The sequence below is a fragment of the Chlamydotis macqueenii genome, chromosome W (genome assembly GCF_036417535.1).
Source record: "Chlamydotis macqueenii isolate bChlMac1 chromosome W, bChlMac1.mat, whole genome shotgun sequence".
In the NCBI taxonomy this organism is placed as follows: Eukaryota; Metazoa; Chordata; class Aves; order Otidiformes; family Otididae; genus Chlamydotis; species Chlamydotis macqueenii.
Window position 1 is genome coordinate 47,062,248 of NC_141592.1, and position 18,045 is coordinate 47,080,292.

General features: G+C 44.4%; 1 protein-coding gene and 1 pseudogene across 2 annotated transcripts in view; one reads left to right on the top strand and one right to left on the bottom strand.

Moving 5' to 3' along the window:
* LOC147596756 (protein mono-ADP-ribosyltransferase PARP8-like) overlaps nucleotides 1-18,045 on the top strand; it is a 175,092-nt gene that overhangs the window by 58,103 nt on the left and 98,944 nt on the right. For both annotated transcript variants that reach the window (XM_086769533.1, XM_086769532.1), the window contains exons 4-6: nucleotides 14,683-14,772; nucleotides 16,195-16,265; nucleotides 16,553-16,630. In XM_086769533.1, the coding sequence (XP_086625659.1) occupies nucleotides 14,683-14,772; nucleotides 16,195-16,265; nucleotides 16,553-16,630 (239 nt within the window). The remainder of the gene's footprint in view (nucleotides 1-14,682; nucleotides 14,773-16,194; nucleotides 16,266-16,552; nucleotides 16,631-18,045) is intronic.
* On the bottom strand, nucleotides 2,270-12,686 carry LOC147596757 (syncytin-2-like; annotated as a pseudogene).

Consider the following 18,045-nt stretch of genomic DNA (forward strand, 5'->3'; position numbering starts at 1 on the left):
GCAATTGGATATCATTCCAGTTGGGATTATGTTGTTTTATTAGAAACTGGAAATGTTTAGTGACCCCTACAGAATCACTACTGTAGGTTTTTGCTACTGCTTTCCATGTTTCAAGATCAAATGAGGAAAAGGGGACCTTTATTAAAACAGGGCCTCCGTCTGGCCCCACCGCCTCCCTGAGGGGTGCCTGCACCACTATCTGTTCTTTCTTACTTCGGGTGCGAGAGGATACTGGACTATCTGGAGGGGCTTCCAAATTGGAACCTTCATTTCCTCCTTGTTGTGCTCCTACCGGTGGTTTATAATGCTCCGGCAGGTCTCCCATCCCAGGACCTCTTATTTTCCCCAACTTTGTACCTCGCTTTCCTTCTCCCTCTTTTTTATTTTCCTTTTCCAAAGCCATCACCATTGGGTCCTGTGGGGGTGTTAATCCACAGTCCGTTTGATATTCGGGATGATTTCGGAGGGTGAAAAACATGTCCACATACGAGACCTCATCCCATTTCCCTTCTCTCCTCAAAAAAATGACATCAATTGCAACAAGGTATTATAATTCAATGTTCCGTTAATGGGCCATTTCTTGTCATCATCTAATTTATACAAAGGCCACCATTGATTGCAATATTTTATTAAAGTCTTTTTGTTCACACTTCCCCCTGGCAGCTCTCCTATCTCCTTCCAGTGAGCTAAAATGCAGCCCAGAGGGCTCCTTTTCACTATTCCGCTGCTTTGTTTGCCTCCCATAACAGACACTCTGCTTATTCTTCAGCCAAAGAATACAACCTGATTAAATTGACAACAATAATACCTTATCCAAGGCCAAAAATACAAGGGCGTACTCGCCCCACAGCAAATGCACCTCAATTCAAGACAATTACCAAAATTCTCGCCAAGACAATTACTGAGATTCCTGTTTCCCGTTAAAAAATAATGTACTTATGACACTTCAAACACTTAGCATGAACAATCAAGCAACACTGATGGCACACCGGTGGCACTCGTCCGTGCTCCACACCAAATAAACCCGACACTACTCTGCTCTACACCAGTGCCATTCTTACTGATTCCTTACACCCTTTTAAGTTTCCACCAAGCTCGTCTGAACGCCTGATTCTATCCCAGTCAGGCCAGTTCCCTTGACATTTACCACACAAAAATCATCCCCAAACAGTACCTCAATGTTCTGTTTACAACCAAAGCATTCAAAAACATATATTGGATTGCATGAAAAATCCTTATGCACATTTACAGGACAATAAAGGGTTAACAATCGGTTCGACTAACATGGTCTCAAAGTCTGTCATACCCTTTGTCCCTCTCTGGCTGCTCTCCTCACGGAGAGCACGGAACCGCGGATCAGGACTCCACACTCGCTCTGCAGTCAGACTGCGTCTCACTCACTCAAACACTCACCCAGCTTACTTCAGACAGCAACATGAAACATTAACAATACAATAAAACACTCATCCCACAACCCGCGGTACCGGACACACAAAACTTCTTAAGTAGACACCCTATAACGACTATCATAAATCAATTACAGCTGCAATGATATAAATTCCAATTCCCATGGGTTACAACAGACTAACGACAGCTATCCTGACGTGCGGAAAACGGACTCCACAATCTGTAAGATTGTAAAGTAGGTATGTTTATTCAGCGCTGGGCAGCACAGGGGGGTAGTCCCACCAAAACCGTGCGCGCCTTACGTGGCAACTCACTTTAAATTTATACAACCAAGTGTTACATATACATAAAGTTTCACAATATGCCTATACATATGCATGACCTATCCCCGCTTCGTATTAAAATTAGTCCCAAGGGGTCATTTTCATAAACTCCTCCTGTCTGGGCTTGCGCAGTGCCTCCTGGTGGTGGTCGTCGGGGGTCGTGAGGATGAAGGCAGGTGACTCCTCTTCGTCACCGCTAGTAACCTTTTGTTCTTGCGCAAACTCAGTTATCCCTTGGCTTTCATTCAAGCTGCAGGGTCGGTTTTAGCTGGTTCTTGAAGCGACCCCCCTAGTCCTTACCAGGAACTGTCTTTCGTGAAGAATTGCAAGACTTTCTGCTTCAAATAGTTTGCACAATGGTTAGCAAATTATTAAGCAAGTAGTTAGCAAAACATTAAGCACTATTTATCAACTTGATTCCTTAGGATGCACAGCAATAATTAATCAATGCCATATCTATTAAGATTTCTTTAACTCCTTCTCTCAGTCCCCCCTTTTCTAGAAAATTAGTAAATTCTTTTACTGTATTTAATTTAATTCTAGTATAGTGTTTCTCTATCTAACATTTTTTCAAAATATTTGTTAGACTCAAGCCTTTGTCGTAATCGGTTTCTTTTCCATTCACTGTAGGAATCCCCTGTATTCTTAAAACACCACAAGCCGCATCAAATTGCTATACAAAGGATTATGGATAAAAGGATGATTGCTATTATTGTAACAAACAATTGGTTTAACCATGTTAAATTTGGCAGCCAGGAGGTTAACTTCTCCCAGAGTTCGGAAAAACTCCAAGAGGTGTCATCTTGTGTTATCTCATGTAGGATCTTTGCTTGCCTCCTGATCTCCTGGAGGTCATCAGTAATCCGCCCACTCTGGTCTACATACATACAGCAGTCAACGTTGATTGCTGTGCATACTCCTCCTTGTGAGGCCAATAATAAATCTAAGGCCATGCGATTCTGTGATATTATCTTTGATAACCCAGTCACTTCTTCTTGGAGTGCAAGAATAGCATCTATTGTTCTGTTCTCTATTATTTCTATTACAGCTGAAATATTTACTATGGCCTTTTCCAATTCGCTTACCCCTAGAGAAGGGATCAGCCACCGCACAAAGCTATGAAAACCCGTTGGCCTTTCTATTAGGGGATTGTTTGTCCTCCGGCTCCTAATTGAATTGATTCTCCGTTTTCTCCTTACGGGACTCCGTGTTGTTTTGTCAATAATAGTGATGTTGGGGACCAGACCGCCTAAAGTACAGGCTCCTCGCCATCCTAGAGGCAGAGTCTTATGGGCCACTGTGCCACACAACCAGTACCATCCTGTTCCCAGTGGAACCGGAAGACCAGTATAATTAAACTATTGAAATACTGGGTCAATATTCGTCATGTTCAATGAGATAGTTTTGTTACAATTTAGATACTCCCCAACAAACGTACCGTTTCCCGAGCTTACCAGGCAGCGGTCTCCTGAGGTATTGGTTACTATTGTGTTTATTTCCAACTCCCGGCCCCACGTGGCTTGAGTATCTTTACTAAGAGTGGTACTTTCCCAAAAGATCCTATTTGTCCAGGAGACATTCAACGACAATGGGATACCTATTAAAGGCACTCCATGACCAGAATGCCTTGGCATTTGGGTACAAACCCAACAATCGGTCTTGTTTAAGATTTTAGTGATGTTTTGAGTCAGCTGAACATACAAATTCCCTTGCCAAGCAGCTATGTTCATCATTTGTAGATTTACCAGGATTACACAAACCTTAATCCACATTCTACCTTCTCAGTTTAAGCTTTAGGGGTCCCTGAACTTCAGAAGTCCAGAGTTTTTGTGGTGCCTTTTTTACCCTAGTGTGGTGTATCCAGGCATTCTGCTCTCTGATCTTGATTGCTGTAAAGGAGGTGAGGAGTACCTAGTATGGTCCTTCCCACTGTGGTTCCAAGGTTTTTTCTGCAAGAGACTTTACATATACATAATCTCCAGGTTGTATATCATGCACAGGTTCATCTAGACCTCTTCCCCGGGTACCAATTACATGCTTTCCAATTCTATTGAGCTGTTTGCTCAATGCCACCATGTAGGAAGTCATAATTTCATCCCCAGCTTGCATAGACATCCCCCTCTGTATCCCATAGGGTCATCCATACAGAATTTCAAAGGGACTCAGTCCTTCCTTTGCCCTTGGTCTCGTTCTTATACGCAAAAGGGCTAAAGGGAGAGACTGAGGCCACGTCAAGTTTGCTTCTTGTCCCAATTTCACAATTTGCTGTTTGATTAAGTGGTTCATTTTCTCCACTTGGCCACTCGACTGAGGGCGGTATGGGGTATGAAGTTGCCAATCTATTCCCAAATGGTGGCTAATTTGTTGTACTATTTTTGAGACAAAATGTGGTCCTCTATCAGAGGATATGGTTGCTGGAACCCCAAAACGTGGTATTATCTCTTGTACCAATACTTTAGTTACCTCCCGAGCCTTAGCTGTTCTAGTTGGGAATGCTTCTGGCCAACCGGAAAAGGTATCGGTTAATACCAGCAAATATCGATACCCCCCTTTTCTTGGAAGTTCTGTAAAATCAACCTGCCATTGTTGTCCAGGCCCATTGCCTTTTCCAATCTGGCCCATTTCTGGTTTGGGGGTATTTTTAGGGTTAGTTTGGAGGCAAAGGTCACACTGTTGAGTCACCTGTCTCACCGTGGTATATAAATTTCTGGCCACAATTTCTCTTACTAAAAGTTTATACAGAGCCTCTGTTCCTCAATGCCTTTTCCTATGTTCCTCCCGTATCAAGTGCCACAGTAAACAAGAGGGAATAATTAGTCTTCCCTGTGGGGTATAAGCCCACCCCTCTTCATTATATGACCCTTCTAAGTCTGTGATAAGTTTCTGATCTTCCTTGGTATATTCTGGCTTACCTTCTAGAGAGATTTGCCTATCAGGAATTAGAGCCCCTTCTACTTTCACCTTTGTTTTGGCCACTTGTTTTGCCTCTCTGTCCGCCAGCTCATTCCCTTTTTCCAAATCTGAGCTCACTTTCTGGTGTGCCTTAATATGCATAATTGCCACTTTCTCAGGGAGCTGGACAGCTTCTAGTAGTTTCAGAATTTCTTCTGCATGTTTGATAATTTTCCCCTGGGAGTTCAATAGTCCTCTTTCTTTCCAAATTGCTCCATGTGCGTGCACAACTCCGAAGGCATATTTTGAGTCCGTGTAAATGTTCACAGTTTTGCCCTGGGCCAACTCCAGGGCTCGGGTTAGGGCAATTATTTCTGCCTTCTGTGCGGAGGTGTTCATGGGCAAAGGCCCTGACTCTATTACCTGCTGACTGGTAGTGATGGCATATCCCGCATGTCAATTGCCATTTAAGACATAACTGCTCCCGTCTGTGAACCAGTTTTCCCCGTTTTCCATGGGGCTATCCTTCAGGTCTGGGCGGCTTGCATATGTTGCATGATGCACCAGTTCTCCTGTGTTCCCGCTGAGAAAAGAAGCTGGGTTGACAATGTTAGTGACCACGCATCCTGTTCTACTAATACAGCTTGATATCTCAGAAATCTTTGTGGAGAGAGCCAGTGCCCACCCTTTGCTTCCAGTACTGCTGATACTGTATGAGACACCAAAACAGTCATTTTCTGGCCCAGGGTAAACTTTCGGGCTTCCTGTATGTTCAGTATCACAGCTGCAACCGCCCGTAGGCATCCAGGCCAACCCTTTGCAGTGGCGTCTAACTGCTTAGAGAGATAGGCAACTGCCCGTCGATATGGACCCAGATCTTGTGCTAATATTCCCAGGGCAATACCCTGTTTCTCATGGGAGAAAAGAAGAAACGGCTTACTCACATCTGGGAGTCCTAAGGCCGGGGCCGACATCAACGCCTTTTTCAGTAGCTCAAAGGCTCGTTCGGTCTCTTTGTTCCACTCAAGGTGCTTCTGCTCAGTAGCTGTCAGAGCATACAGTGGTTTAACAAGCAGTCCATAATTATAGATCCACAATCGGCACCACCCGGTCATTCCCAGAAAAGTCCGTAACTCCTTTACTGTCTGAGGTCTCTGAGTTTGGCATATTGCCTCTTTGCGGGCCTGTCCCAAAGTTCTCTGCCCCGCGCTAATTTCATAGCCCAAATAATTCACTTTACGTTGCATTACCTGGGCTTTCTTCTTGGAGACACGGTATCCCTGGAGTCCCAAGAAATTCAACAGACTCACCGTCCATGCCATACAGTCTTCCTCTGTTTTCGTGGCAATCAGGATATCATCTACATACTGCAACAATTTTCCTTCCTCAGATGGGGTTTCCCAGGATTCTAAGTCTTTTGCAAGCTGATTCCCAAAAATGGTAGGACTATTTTTAAATCCTTGTGGCAACACCGTCCAAGTGAGCTGGGTCTTCCGACCACTTTTAGGGTTTTCCCATTCGAACGCAAACAATTTTTGACTGGCTTCATGGAGAGGGAGGCAAAAGAAAGCATTCTTCAAATCTAAAACAGTATATGGATTGGCCACTACTGGGTAGAGGTCTTCAGTTATCTTATTCACTGCCCGTAAGTCTTGGACCACCCTATATGACCCATCGGGTTTCCGAACAGGTAATATAGGGGTATTGAATTCTGACTCACACTCCTTTAATAGTCCTAACTGTAGAAATTTTTCTATCACTGGCCGGATTCCTTCTCTGTCTTCCTTCTTTAGGGGATATTGTTTAATTCTTACCAGTCGTCGGCCTTCCTTAACCTTAACTTCAACAGGTGGAGCACTTTTCGCCCTTCCAGGTACATCGGTAGCCCATACCCCCGGGTACACTTGGTTTAGGATTTCCTCATTAATTTTTCCTTCTGAGGGGAGACTGGTTAAGGTTAGACTCAATATCTGAATATATTGCTGATCTTTTACCTCCAGAGTAATTTCTCCTTTTTCAAATATAATCTTTGCTCCCAATTGTTCCAATAGATCTCTTCCCAAAAGTGCTTTTGGGGAGTTGGGCATATATAAAAATTTGTGGATACCCCATTGTTTTCCCAATTTGTATTTTAGAGGCTTACAAAAATATGCCTTTTCACTTTGGCCAGTCGCTCCTTTTACCATGACATAATCATTTCCCAGGGGCATCAAAGCTTGATTCAGAACCGAATATGTTGCCCCTGTATCTACTAAGAATTCTACTTGTTGTTATTTTTCCCCTAGCTTAATTATAACCAGTGGATCCGCTAGGGTAGATTCCCCAGGTTCCCGTCAGTCTTTCTTCACATGGGCTATCGTTCTTCCTGTTTGAGCCCTTTGACCTTCTTTCTTGTTCCTTGGGCATTCCTTTTTCCAGTGACCAGAATTTTTACACAAAGCACATTGATCCTTGCCCAGTCGGGGCAGGTCTCGTCTAATCCTTCTTCCTCCCTCTTCCTGGATAACAGCTATCAGCTTCTTTTGCTCTTGTCTATATCCTTCCTCTCTGTTACTGAATACTCTCCATGCTTCATCTAACAGTACTTCTAAATTCCTACTTTCTGTGGGGCGTAATTTCTGAAGTTTGCGCCTTATATCCCCTGTAGATTGACCCAAAAATAGGGAGACTAATTGTTGTACTCCTACCTTTGATCCAGGATCCAGCGGTGTGCTGCGGCGCATCACGTCCCTCAGTCGATCCAGGAATTCAGATGGGGACTTGGAAGGACTTTGTTTGACTGCATATAAAGCTGACCAATTTATAGTTTTGGGGATTGCCCTCTCCATTCCCTTTGAAATCCACTCCTGATACTCCTGCAATCTTTCCATATGTACAGATCTATTAACATCCCACTTTGGATCTTGGAGAGGGAAATATTCCTTAACGTCCCCTCCTGTAATCTTATAATGGTCTTCGGCCAGATTCCCTGCTGTCTTTAAAATCAGCTGTTTCTCTGTCTCGGTCATATACTCCAATAATAGTTGTATATCCTTCCAATCAGGATTATGCTGTTTTACAATAAATTGAAAATGCTTAGTTACACTTACCGGGTCACTCCTATAATCTTTTGCAACCTTTTTCCATTCCCCTAGGTCAGCAGTAGAAAAGGGTACTTTAATTAACATCGTCCCACCATCCGGCCCCACCGCCTCCCGGAGAGGTGCTTGCAAAACTGTTGGAGCAGATTTCTTCCTGGTACGGGAAGATATGGGACTGTCCGGGAGGGTTGAAGCTCTGTCCGAGTCCGCATCCTGTTCCTGTGGTCGAGGGGGAGGCTTAAACAAATCAGTTAAATCTTGTTCTGGTGCCTGGTGAATCTTATTTGCCTTAGTACATCTTTGTCCAATACGACATGCCGAACAACACCGCCTCAGTTTACCTCTAAGTTCCTTGTTGTTTTCTCGCTCGAGTGCGAGTACCATAGGGTCCTGTGGGGGTACCATTCCACAGTCCCTTTGCCACTCTGGGTGGTTTCAGAGGGTGAAAAACATATCTGCATATGAAACCTCATCCCATTTTCCTTCTCTTCTTAGAAAGAGCATTAGTTGTAACAGAGTATTATAATGTATTGACCCATTGAGTGGCCACTTAGCCTCGCCTCCTAGCTTATACAACGGCCACCACTGATTACAGTATTTGATAAGGGTCTTTTTACTTTCCGTACCTCCAGTCCCAACAATATCTTTCCAGTGGGCAAGTACACACCCCAGAGGGCTTTTCTTTGATATATCTCCTTGTGTATTACCCATCTTGTAAGGTCTCCACGCAAATCACTTCCTGCAAACCCCTACAGTTTTCTCCTAATTTTCCTCTCCACACATCCTAAATTTCCGGACAAAACAGGGGATATTCCCCAGATATCCCCTACTCCAAGGAATTTGGGGAAATCCAGTAATGTACACGTATTCCTACGGTTCAAGTCCAAACCAACTCAGGAATGTTTCTCTCCATCCTGACATACAAGGACATTTACTAAATTTGGATGAGAGGATGGCCCCCTTGCGTTCTAACCAACCTCAGACAAGCTGGGCGGCTAGGGGCGGCTAGACCAGCCTCTCACACCACACACACACAGTTGCAGTCTCGCTTGAATTCTCATGACTCAATCACTCTCTCACAACACAGGCACTCCCACAGCAGAACATTCTTCGCACACACATGAATTTGTCCGGACACTTAATTAACACTCCAATTGACATCCCTTTTAGCAGCTGCAAAATATAGCCTTCAAAATTGCAAGAGGCCCGCTTACCCTTCTCCTGCTTCTCATATGCCGATCATCAGCAGGTCCGTCCTGGCTCCCGACAATGGGATGCAGCGGTTACCTCGGACTCGCTCGATCTACTCCCAAGATCGCTAGCGGCCGCTCTATCGGTCAGCGAGTCCCCCTTTGATGCCCCAAACTAACCTGGGTACCCACCCAACAGGGACTATGCTGCACGCCAGACGTCTCTGCGCGATTTACCAGCTGCCCTGGCCACGCGTGACAGGCCCTTCAGTAAAACATACTGTTTGGTCCGCGGCTTCAGGAGGTTGTTGTCTGCTCCTGCGGTGAGCGGCTGGCAGTGGAGGCTCCTCCGAGGAAAGTGCTCGGGGCGCGCCTAGGGGCGTCCGCTCCGCAGGCGATCCCACAGCCAAGCAGAGTGCCTCCTGCCTGGCTCGCCAAACTGACGTGCAGAAAACGGACTCCACAATCTGTAAGATTGTAAAGTAGGTATGTTTATTCAGCGCTGGGCAGCACAGGGGGGTAGTCCCACCAAAACCGTGCACGCCTTACGTGGCAACTCACTTTAAATTTATACAACCAAGTGTTACATATACATAAAGTTTCACAATATGCCTATACATATGCATGACCTATCCCCGCTTCGTATTAAAATTAGTCCCAAGGGGTCATTTTCATAAACTCCTCCTGTCTGGGCTTGCGCAGTGCCTCCTGGTGGTGGTCGTCGGGGGTCGTGAGGATGAAGGCAGGTGACTCCTCTTCGTCACCGCTAGTAAACTTTTGTTCTTGCGCAAACTCAGTTATCCCTTGGCTTTCATTCAAGCTGCAGGGTCGGTTTTAGCTGGTTCTTGAAGCGACCCCCCTAGTCCTTACCGGGAACTGTCTCTCGTGAAGAATTGCAAGACTTTCTGCTTCAAATAGTTTGCACAATGGTTAGCAAATTATTAAGCAAGTAGTTAACAAAACATTAAGCACTATTTATCAACTTGATTCCTTAGGATGCACAGCAATAATTAATCAATGCCATATCTATTAAGATTTCTTTAACTCCTTCTCTCAATCCCACACAGGGCTCCCACACTCCAGTGAGAAGCACCCAGTTCACCGTGGGGACCCACGTACTGCCCTGAGGGATTCCCTCAAAGTCCCCACAATGACTTGCATACTGCCCTCAGGGATTCCCGCAAAGTTCCCCCCCACCTCCCCGGGTCCGAACTACCCAGGGGTGAGCAACAGCTCCTTTCCCTCACGTAGGACGTCTCCTCATGACTTACAGGTACCCCCTCTCTGACATACCTGGTCCGCTGATGATGGTCCTTGTCTACTCCTGCAGTGATCGGACGAGGGAGGGAGCTCTTCCAAGGAAGGCTCGGGGCGCGCCAAAGACATCTCCCTCTCAGCTGGTCCTACGATCGAGCAGAGAGGGTCCCATCTGGGTCGCCAAATTGACACGCAGATCAAACTCTACAACTCGGAGAGAGTTATAAAGCAGGCATGTTTATTCGGCGCCGGGTGCATGGGGGATCGCTCCTCCGAAAGCACGCACACCGACAGCACGTTTTTCCAAAAATGTATATGGTGCAGGTATACATATTCATAGGATTGCACAATACAGACATGCATATGCATAAGTGAGGTGGGGTTATTAAAAAAACACTTGCATTAGCATTTCAGATCTGTCTCTGGTGGTCGTTTACTTCTTCAGGGGTCTTATCTTCCTCTAGATAAACTTTAGTCATTCACCCATGCTCTCCTTTCACTTGGTGATTTCAGCAGTGTCGTAGTTCAGCCCTGATCAGGACCAGACTACGCAGTCTGTCTCTCGCTCCCCCCACCCTCCGAGAGAATAGGAGGAGATGATATAAGAAAAAACAGCTCAAGGTTTGAGATAAGGACGGGGAGAAATCCTTAAAGTTACCGTCACGGGCAAAACAGACTCGACTTGGGGAAAACTATTCATTTATTTCTAAAATTAGCAGGAGAATGAGACAGAGAACAAGATAACCTCCCCCCACCCCTCCCTCTTCCCGGGCTTAACATCATCTCTACTACCTTCCCCTCCCGAGTGGCACGGGGGGGGAAAAGGGAATGGGGGTCGCGGTCAGTTCATCACATGTTGTTTTACGCCGCTTATCATCGTCGGGGGAAGAACTCCTCGCATTCCTCCTCTGCTCCAGCGTGGGGTCCCTCCCACGGGCCACAGTCCTTCATGGAACTGCTCCAGCGTGGGTCATCTCTTCCACGGGGTGCAGTCCCTCTAGAACAGCTGTCCCAGCGGGCCCTCCACGGGCCACAGCCTCCTTCAGGCCTCCACCTGCCCTGATGCGGGGTCCTTCACAGGCTCCAAGTGGATCTCTGCCCCTCCGTGGACCTCCATGGGCTGCAGGGGGACAACATGCTCCACCATGGTCGTCACCACAGGCTGCAGGGGAATCTTGGACTTGGCCAGGAGCCGCATTACTCCTCCCCCTCCTTCTTCACTGACCTTGGCATCTGCAGCCGTTCCTCACAACAGGCTGGTAGATGTCTCTCAGGATCTTTTTACATCTTATTCACTTCTCATCTCCTCTCCACTTCTTGCAGCTGGGCCAGACCTAGTTGGGCCCAGTCGGCTGCCTGGCAAGAGGCCAGAGGGTGAGGCCTGCAAGGCCCATGAGGCCTGCACCTCCCCCTCTGCGCCTCTGCCCCCGCTCAGCTTCTTCACATCTTCTCTTCTCTCTTTTTTTTTCTGTTTTCCCCTTCTTAAATACGTTATCGCAGAGGCGTTATCACGAGACATTCTGCTACCAATTGGCTCGGCCTTGGCCAGCAGCAGGTCCACCCTAGGCCTGGCCGAGTCCACTGAACAAAGGGAAGCGACTTCTAGCAGTTTCCTACAGAAGCTACCACCTTAGGCCCCCCCTCACTAACAAAACCACGACAAGCTGTAACAACAACAGTCCACAACAATAAGTGTTTTAACCAACCCCACCCCCATGTCCATCCAGCGAACAGGTTCCATCCAGTTGCTTCCACTAATTGCTGGTCCAATCGGTGTATCTCTTGCAATTGTGCATGGATGGACTCCAAGTGGTCACTTAAATTCATGCAACACAAACCATCCAAGTCCTCACATCCACATCCACGAGCTAGGAGTAAAAAGTCAATAGCAGCACGTTTTTGAAGCGTAGTGTGGCATATACTATCTACATCAAGTAACAAATCAGAAAAAGCTATACTAGTAGCGTTACTAGTACATTTGAAATAGGTACAATTGTCTGCGTCCAATGTTCCCAGGATTCGAAGTTCTTGTGGGGGTAATGCAGGTGATTTACCCAGACACGGCAGCCAGCTGTCCCACTGGTTTATAAGTTCAGGCAACCCCTGGTGTTTTTATGAGTTCGGGCAACTGTGTAACTGTTTCGGTGAACTCGCTTGCGGTGAGGGGTGCTCCTACCAAGCACGTCATAAACGGGTTCCGGGGAGTTGCTGTGGGTATCTTGTCCGGTCACCTCTGCCAGTGTCACCCATACGTTTTACTCACGGGGGGAAACATGTATGCATAAACCTGTCAAAACAAAAAACAGACAAAACCAAGATTAACACCCCCCCACCCCACCTTTTGTCTTTTTTTTTTTTTTTCCTTCATTCCCTGCATCGTAATTGCTGCACAGGTACATGCAACCAGTTTGATTCACCCATAAGGGCGATGGTGACAGCCTGTGAATCATCAGAAGCCACCACTTCAGCTGTAACTGGTCCTGGCTGCCCAGGGGGGTGATATCAAACACTTGCACCCGCAAACATTTGTGATACATGGTGGGTTCAATGTGGAGTGGAGGCATCATCCAAAAATACACAGATGCCAAAAGGCCTGCAGGGATCAGAATAAAGAAATAATCCCTGCTCGGTGGTCAATGCAAATTGAGTGCCACTCAGAGTATTGCACCAGAGTGAGTGGTACTTTTATTGGCCTGGCTTGGTAATTTTTCATCAATAGGAGGGGCGTTTTATCTCCTGCCACTGTGCGGTTGTTCAACACACGCACAGCGGTGGGCAGATGATCTACCCATCACATGCATTTTGTTTCTCCTAATCTATGCCATTGCTGTTTCAATAGGCCATTAAGGCGTCCCACCAATCCTGCACCCTGTGGGTGGTAAGGTCAATGCCACACCCACTGTATCTCTCTGTCTTGGTGGCCCAATTTGCTACTGTATGATTTCTAAAATGAGAACCGTTGTCTGATTGTATTTCGATTGGTGTTCCATAGTATGTTTCAATCATATCCAGGCAGCGAATAGTGGTATAAGCATTTACATATCTACTAGCCAATTTTGCAGCCGCTCCCCGGGCACATAAGAAAAAAAAAAAGGCCTGAGTTTTGAGACAAGAACAGGGAGAGATTTTTAAAGCTACTGTGTCGTAGTTCAGCCCTGATCGGGACCAGACTACGCAGTCTCTCTCTCACTCCCCCCACCTTCCGAGAGAACAGGGAGAGAAAATATAAGGAAAAACGGCTCAAGGTTTGAGATAAGGACAGGGAGAAATCCTTAAAGTTACCGTCACGGGCAAAACAGACTCGACTTAGGGAAAACTATTCATTTATTACTACAAACAGCAGGATAATGAGACAAAGAACAAGATAACCTCCCCCCACCCCTCCCTCTTCCCAAGCTTAACATTATCTCTACTACCTTCCCCTCCCTGAGCGGCACAGGGGGGAAGAGGGAATGGGGGTTGCGGTCAGTTCATCATATGTTGTTTCACGCCGCTGCTTCATGGTTGGGGGAAGAACTCCTCACATTCCTCCCCTGCTCCGTTGTGGGGTCCCACCCCTACGCCACAGTCCTTCGTGGAACTGCTCCGGCGTGGGTCATCTCTTCCACGGGTGCAGTCCCTCTAGAACAGCTGTCCCAGCAGGCCCTCCATGGGCCACAGCTGCCTTCAGGCATCCACCTCCCCTGGTATGGGGTCCTTCACGGGCTCCAAGTGGATCTCTGCTCCTCCGTGGACCTCCATGGGCTGCAGGGGGACAACATGCTCCACCATGGTCGTCACCACAGGCTGCAGGGGAATCTTGGCCAGGAGCCACATTACTCCTCCCCCTCCTTCTTCACTGACCTTGGCATCTGCAGCCGTTCCTCACAACGGGCTGGTAGATGTCTCTCAGGATCCTTTTTACATCTTATTCACTTCTCATCTCCTCTCCACTTCTTGCAGCCAGGCTGGACCGAGTCAGGCCCAGTCGGCTGCCTGGCGATAGGCCAGAGGGTGAGGCCTGCAAGGCCCATGAGGCCTGCGCCTCCCCCTCTGCACCTCTTAGGAACAGGAAAGGTTATCCACTGATTAGAAGATATTTGAAACATCCTTTATGTGACTAGGCAAAATGAGGCACAGGTATTTTGCATAATGAGCTGTTAACACCCAGCTCTGAATGCAGCCTTCACTCTGCACAGTAGACCTAGCTTGAGTTTTAGTGTCAGGCATGACAAAAAGCATAGAACGTCTTCATTTTGGAAAAGGTTGGCTCAAACTTCCATAAACCTTGTGGGACAGTTCAGAGCAGCGCTTGGTGTGATTCCTGAAAGCCATGACATTGGACTCCGAGGGTTTACTTTTATAAAATTTGAGTCCGAATCTTTCTTTTCATTGGCAAGCTCAGCAGAAGAAAACACACCTAGATGATAATGCTGGGCTTCCCTAACCACATGTGAAGTGGTTCCTTATGGTACAAGAGTGGGATGGGTAACATCAGAAGGGGTTGTCAGAGCACAATTGGACTTCACCATGCAAAGTGTTTTTCTTTTATAGATAACACTTATGTTTCCAGTTCTGATAACGATGAAGATGTGTTAGTTACAACAGAGCCAATTCCAGTAATTTTCCACCAAATTGCTACAGGTAATCTTATGTTCTGAGTGTTTTATCAAGTTCATATTTTGTGAGGAAAGACAAGATGTTGCCTGTACTTAAAGGGAGATATGTTAATGTGTATACAGTTTGCTATTTTCTCACAGTCTTGCTGTAGTAAATTGTCCTACATTTCAGAATATAATAAATGAAAATATTTATTTTGGAGATCAACACAATTGTGTAGTCAGAATGTATTTTATTATTTTAATGTCTTGCAGTCTATGCTAAAGCAATTCTCCTGGAATGCAGTTAGAGGTGCTTAATACTTCCCAATTATAACTTTTTGTGCTCACTTGCTTAAAACTTAACTAAATCTTCACCATTGGGGATGAAACAGTCTACAACTACCATTGCCTCTGGTGAATTATTTCAGGAAATTTCAAACAAAATGGTTCAGCTGTTTCACTAAATTAGACTACAGAAAAAAATAATTTTTTTCCCACTGATTTTGGGAACCTCTTCATTTGAAATTAGCAACCTGATCTAGTTGGGGATGTCCCTGCTCCTTGCAGGGGGGTTGGACTAGATGACCTTTGAAGGTCCCTTCCAACCCTAACCATTCTATGATTCTATGAAATTATTTCCATACTTTTAAAAACTATTTGATACATGAAAGGGCATGCTTTTCAGACATCTAGGCACATTTATACAATATATAATCAAGATTTGTGCATACTCCATAGAGATTTTTTAGATTTTAGCAGCCAAATTCCCTGATGATTTCAGGCTACAGGAGAAACTGCATAGAGCACTCTTAATTCTGGCAATTCTTCAGATAGGAACACTTGACTTTGCAGACTTTTTATTATTATTACAATACTTTAGGGATTTTTTTGTGTAACACAATTACTTTGAATTCCACTGGGAAACCAATATGATCTTCAGTCTCTGATCTCATTTATACTAATGTAAATAAAAAATCATTTTATTGAAGTCAGTAGAGTGGCACCCAAACAAAAACTGGCCATTATAGTCAGAAGTTTAAGATATAAGTTTTACTTGCAAATATTTCTGTAATTTAAAAAGAAACAAAGCCTATCATTTAAAATAGGATTAAAATCTATATTTTGTATAGAGGATGATCTGATTTAATTTTGCTGAGGGATTTTGATTTTTTTTGTTCTTTTATAAAGTATACAAAATTAGTGAACAACACTGAAGTGCAAATTACAGATTGGGAAAAACAAATCTCCTAGATGGACCATCTGAGTTTCATTTCACAGTTAAAAATATGAGTCTTCTGAGATGTTGGGGCTTCTTAATTTTAGACTGTTGTATTGTAAACTCTGGTGCTTTTCATATCTGTATCTTTTTGTTCCTTATTTACTCTACTACTCCAAGTATTTCAAGTCTTCATATGCAAAATTATTTTACATTTTTCACGTTTCCTATTTTCCCATTTCTTTTAAGAATTAAGAAAAACCAGTGATGTCAACTATTGCTTATCAATTAAATCAAAATTACAGAGGGAGAATGGAGAGGTATGTATTTCTTGTATGTATATTTTAACAAGTTATTTTAAGAAACAACAGAAAATAATAAAATATGAATATTTACTCTAGACTTCCTGTCAAATCTATGCTTATCCAAACTGTAGGTTTACACATTTTATAAAGTGAACATAGTTCTCTGGGTTTCATATGTGGATTAACCAGTGAATCACTTAGTTGGGATAGGGATGCTCCCATCCTAGGAGATAATTAGAACTACAAATGCAAGATAAACATATCATCACTTGTATCATTGTTAACTTTCCTTTTCCATTAAGGAGTCACAGCACAACAGCACAGTTGAAGATGACTCTGAAGGGGATAATGATTCTGAGGAATTTTATTATGGAGGACAGGTAATGGAGGATATTTTTGCACAAGTTTCAAGAAATTAATATTTGAAAGCTTCTGTGGTTCATTCCATTATAAATTTGTGATAATAATTAATTTCTTATGGTTATTCAACATAGAATATAATGTAATGTGTATATATACATAGTATTTTATGGTAGAAGATTGAATATGTTATACTGTATAATTATATAAGATTTAAAATAAGATGTGTTTGTTTACATTTGTAAAGCTGTAAGAATAGAAAAACCAAGTGCTCTTCAGGACGTTTGAAAATAGAAGCCAGTTGCTTACTTCCAGGAAATAGATATTCAGTCTTTAAAGCATATCCCATTACTGATACAAATGGGAAGTCAGACTGGATCCAAATCTGTTTCCTTCTGGAGGATTGCATTTTGTAGTCAAGAGCACTGGAATTTAATAGTAAAAAGGCTATTACAATCTAGGCAATAGCACATTAATTTTCTGAGATCTACAGTTAAATTCACCTTGAAAAATGTTGCATATTTTTAGATGAATGTACTGCTCTGTGTCTTTACTTCTTGTTCCCTCAGCAGAATTAGTTATGACATTATCTTATTGTCGTAGTTCAGCCCCAACGGGGACCAGACTACGCAGTCTCTCTCTCACTCCCCCCACTCTCCAAGAGAATAGGAGGAGATTTGACAAACAAAAGAAAACCAGGAAAAAAAAAAACAAACACGCGGGTTGAGATTGAACAAAAAGTAAATTTAACAGTAATGACAGAAGAAAACAATAGAGTGATGGAACACAAATACAGTATAATAGCTCACAACAGATCTCCACATCCAGTCTCTTCCAACTAGGAGGGCCTCCCTTCAGCACCCTCCTCACTTATATACTGAGCATGATGTCAGATGGGATGGAATAGCCCTTTGGCTAATTTGGGTAAATTAACCCCAGCTGTTAGCTAATTAGTTAACTATCCCAGCCATAGGGGCTACCAGCTTCAGTTCTCCACCCAGCTCAGGTAAATATTAACTCTATCCTGGCCAGAACCAGGACATTATCCACCCCTTATTCCATACCATCTACATCATGCCCAGATCCTACACTTTCCAATTAATCATCAACTTTTTCTTCCTTTTATCTACTTGTATGCAGACACACAGATGTAACTCTCTTAGTCCATGGTCCATCCTTTCAAAAGGTCTGTTGAGTTTATCCAGTCCATAACTTTGGGCTCCATCTGTCATAACAGGCTCTCAGCATAGGACAGATGACACAGTGTTTCCTCAGGTAGTCTGTCTGGTGCAAGTGACTTAGCAAGTTCATAGTCCGGAGACTGAAGATCTGTTGGCAGGTGCTAGTAGCAAGAGCCAGTTCTGGTTGCATCACTGCTGCAATTTTTCCTATTTTATTAAAGTTCATTCTTTGTTGGTATAAACGATTTTACTAT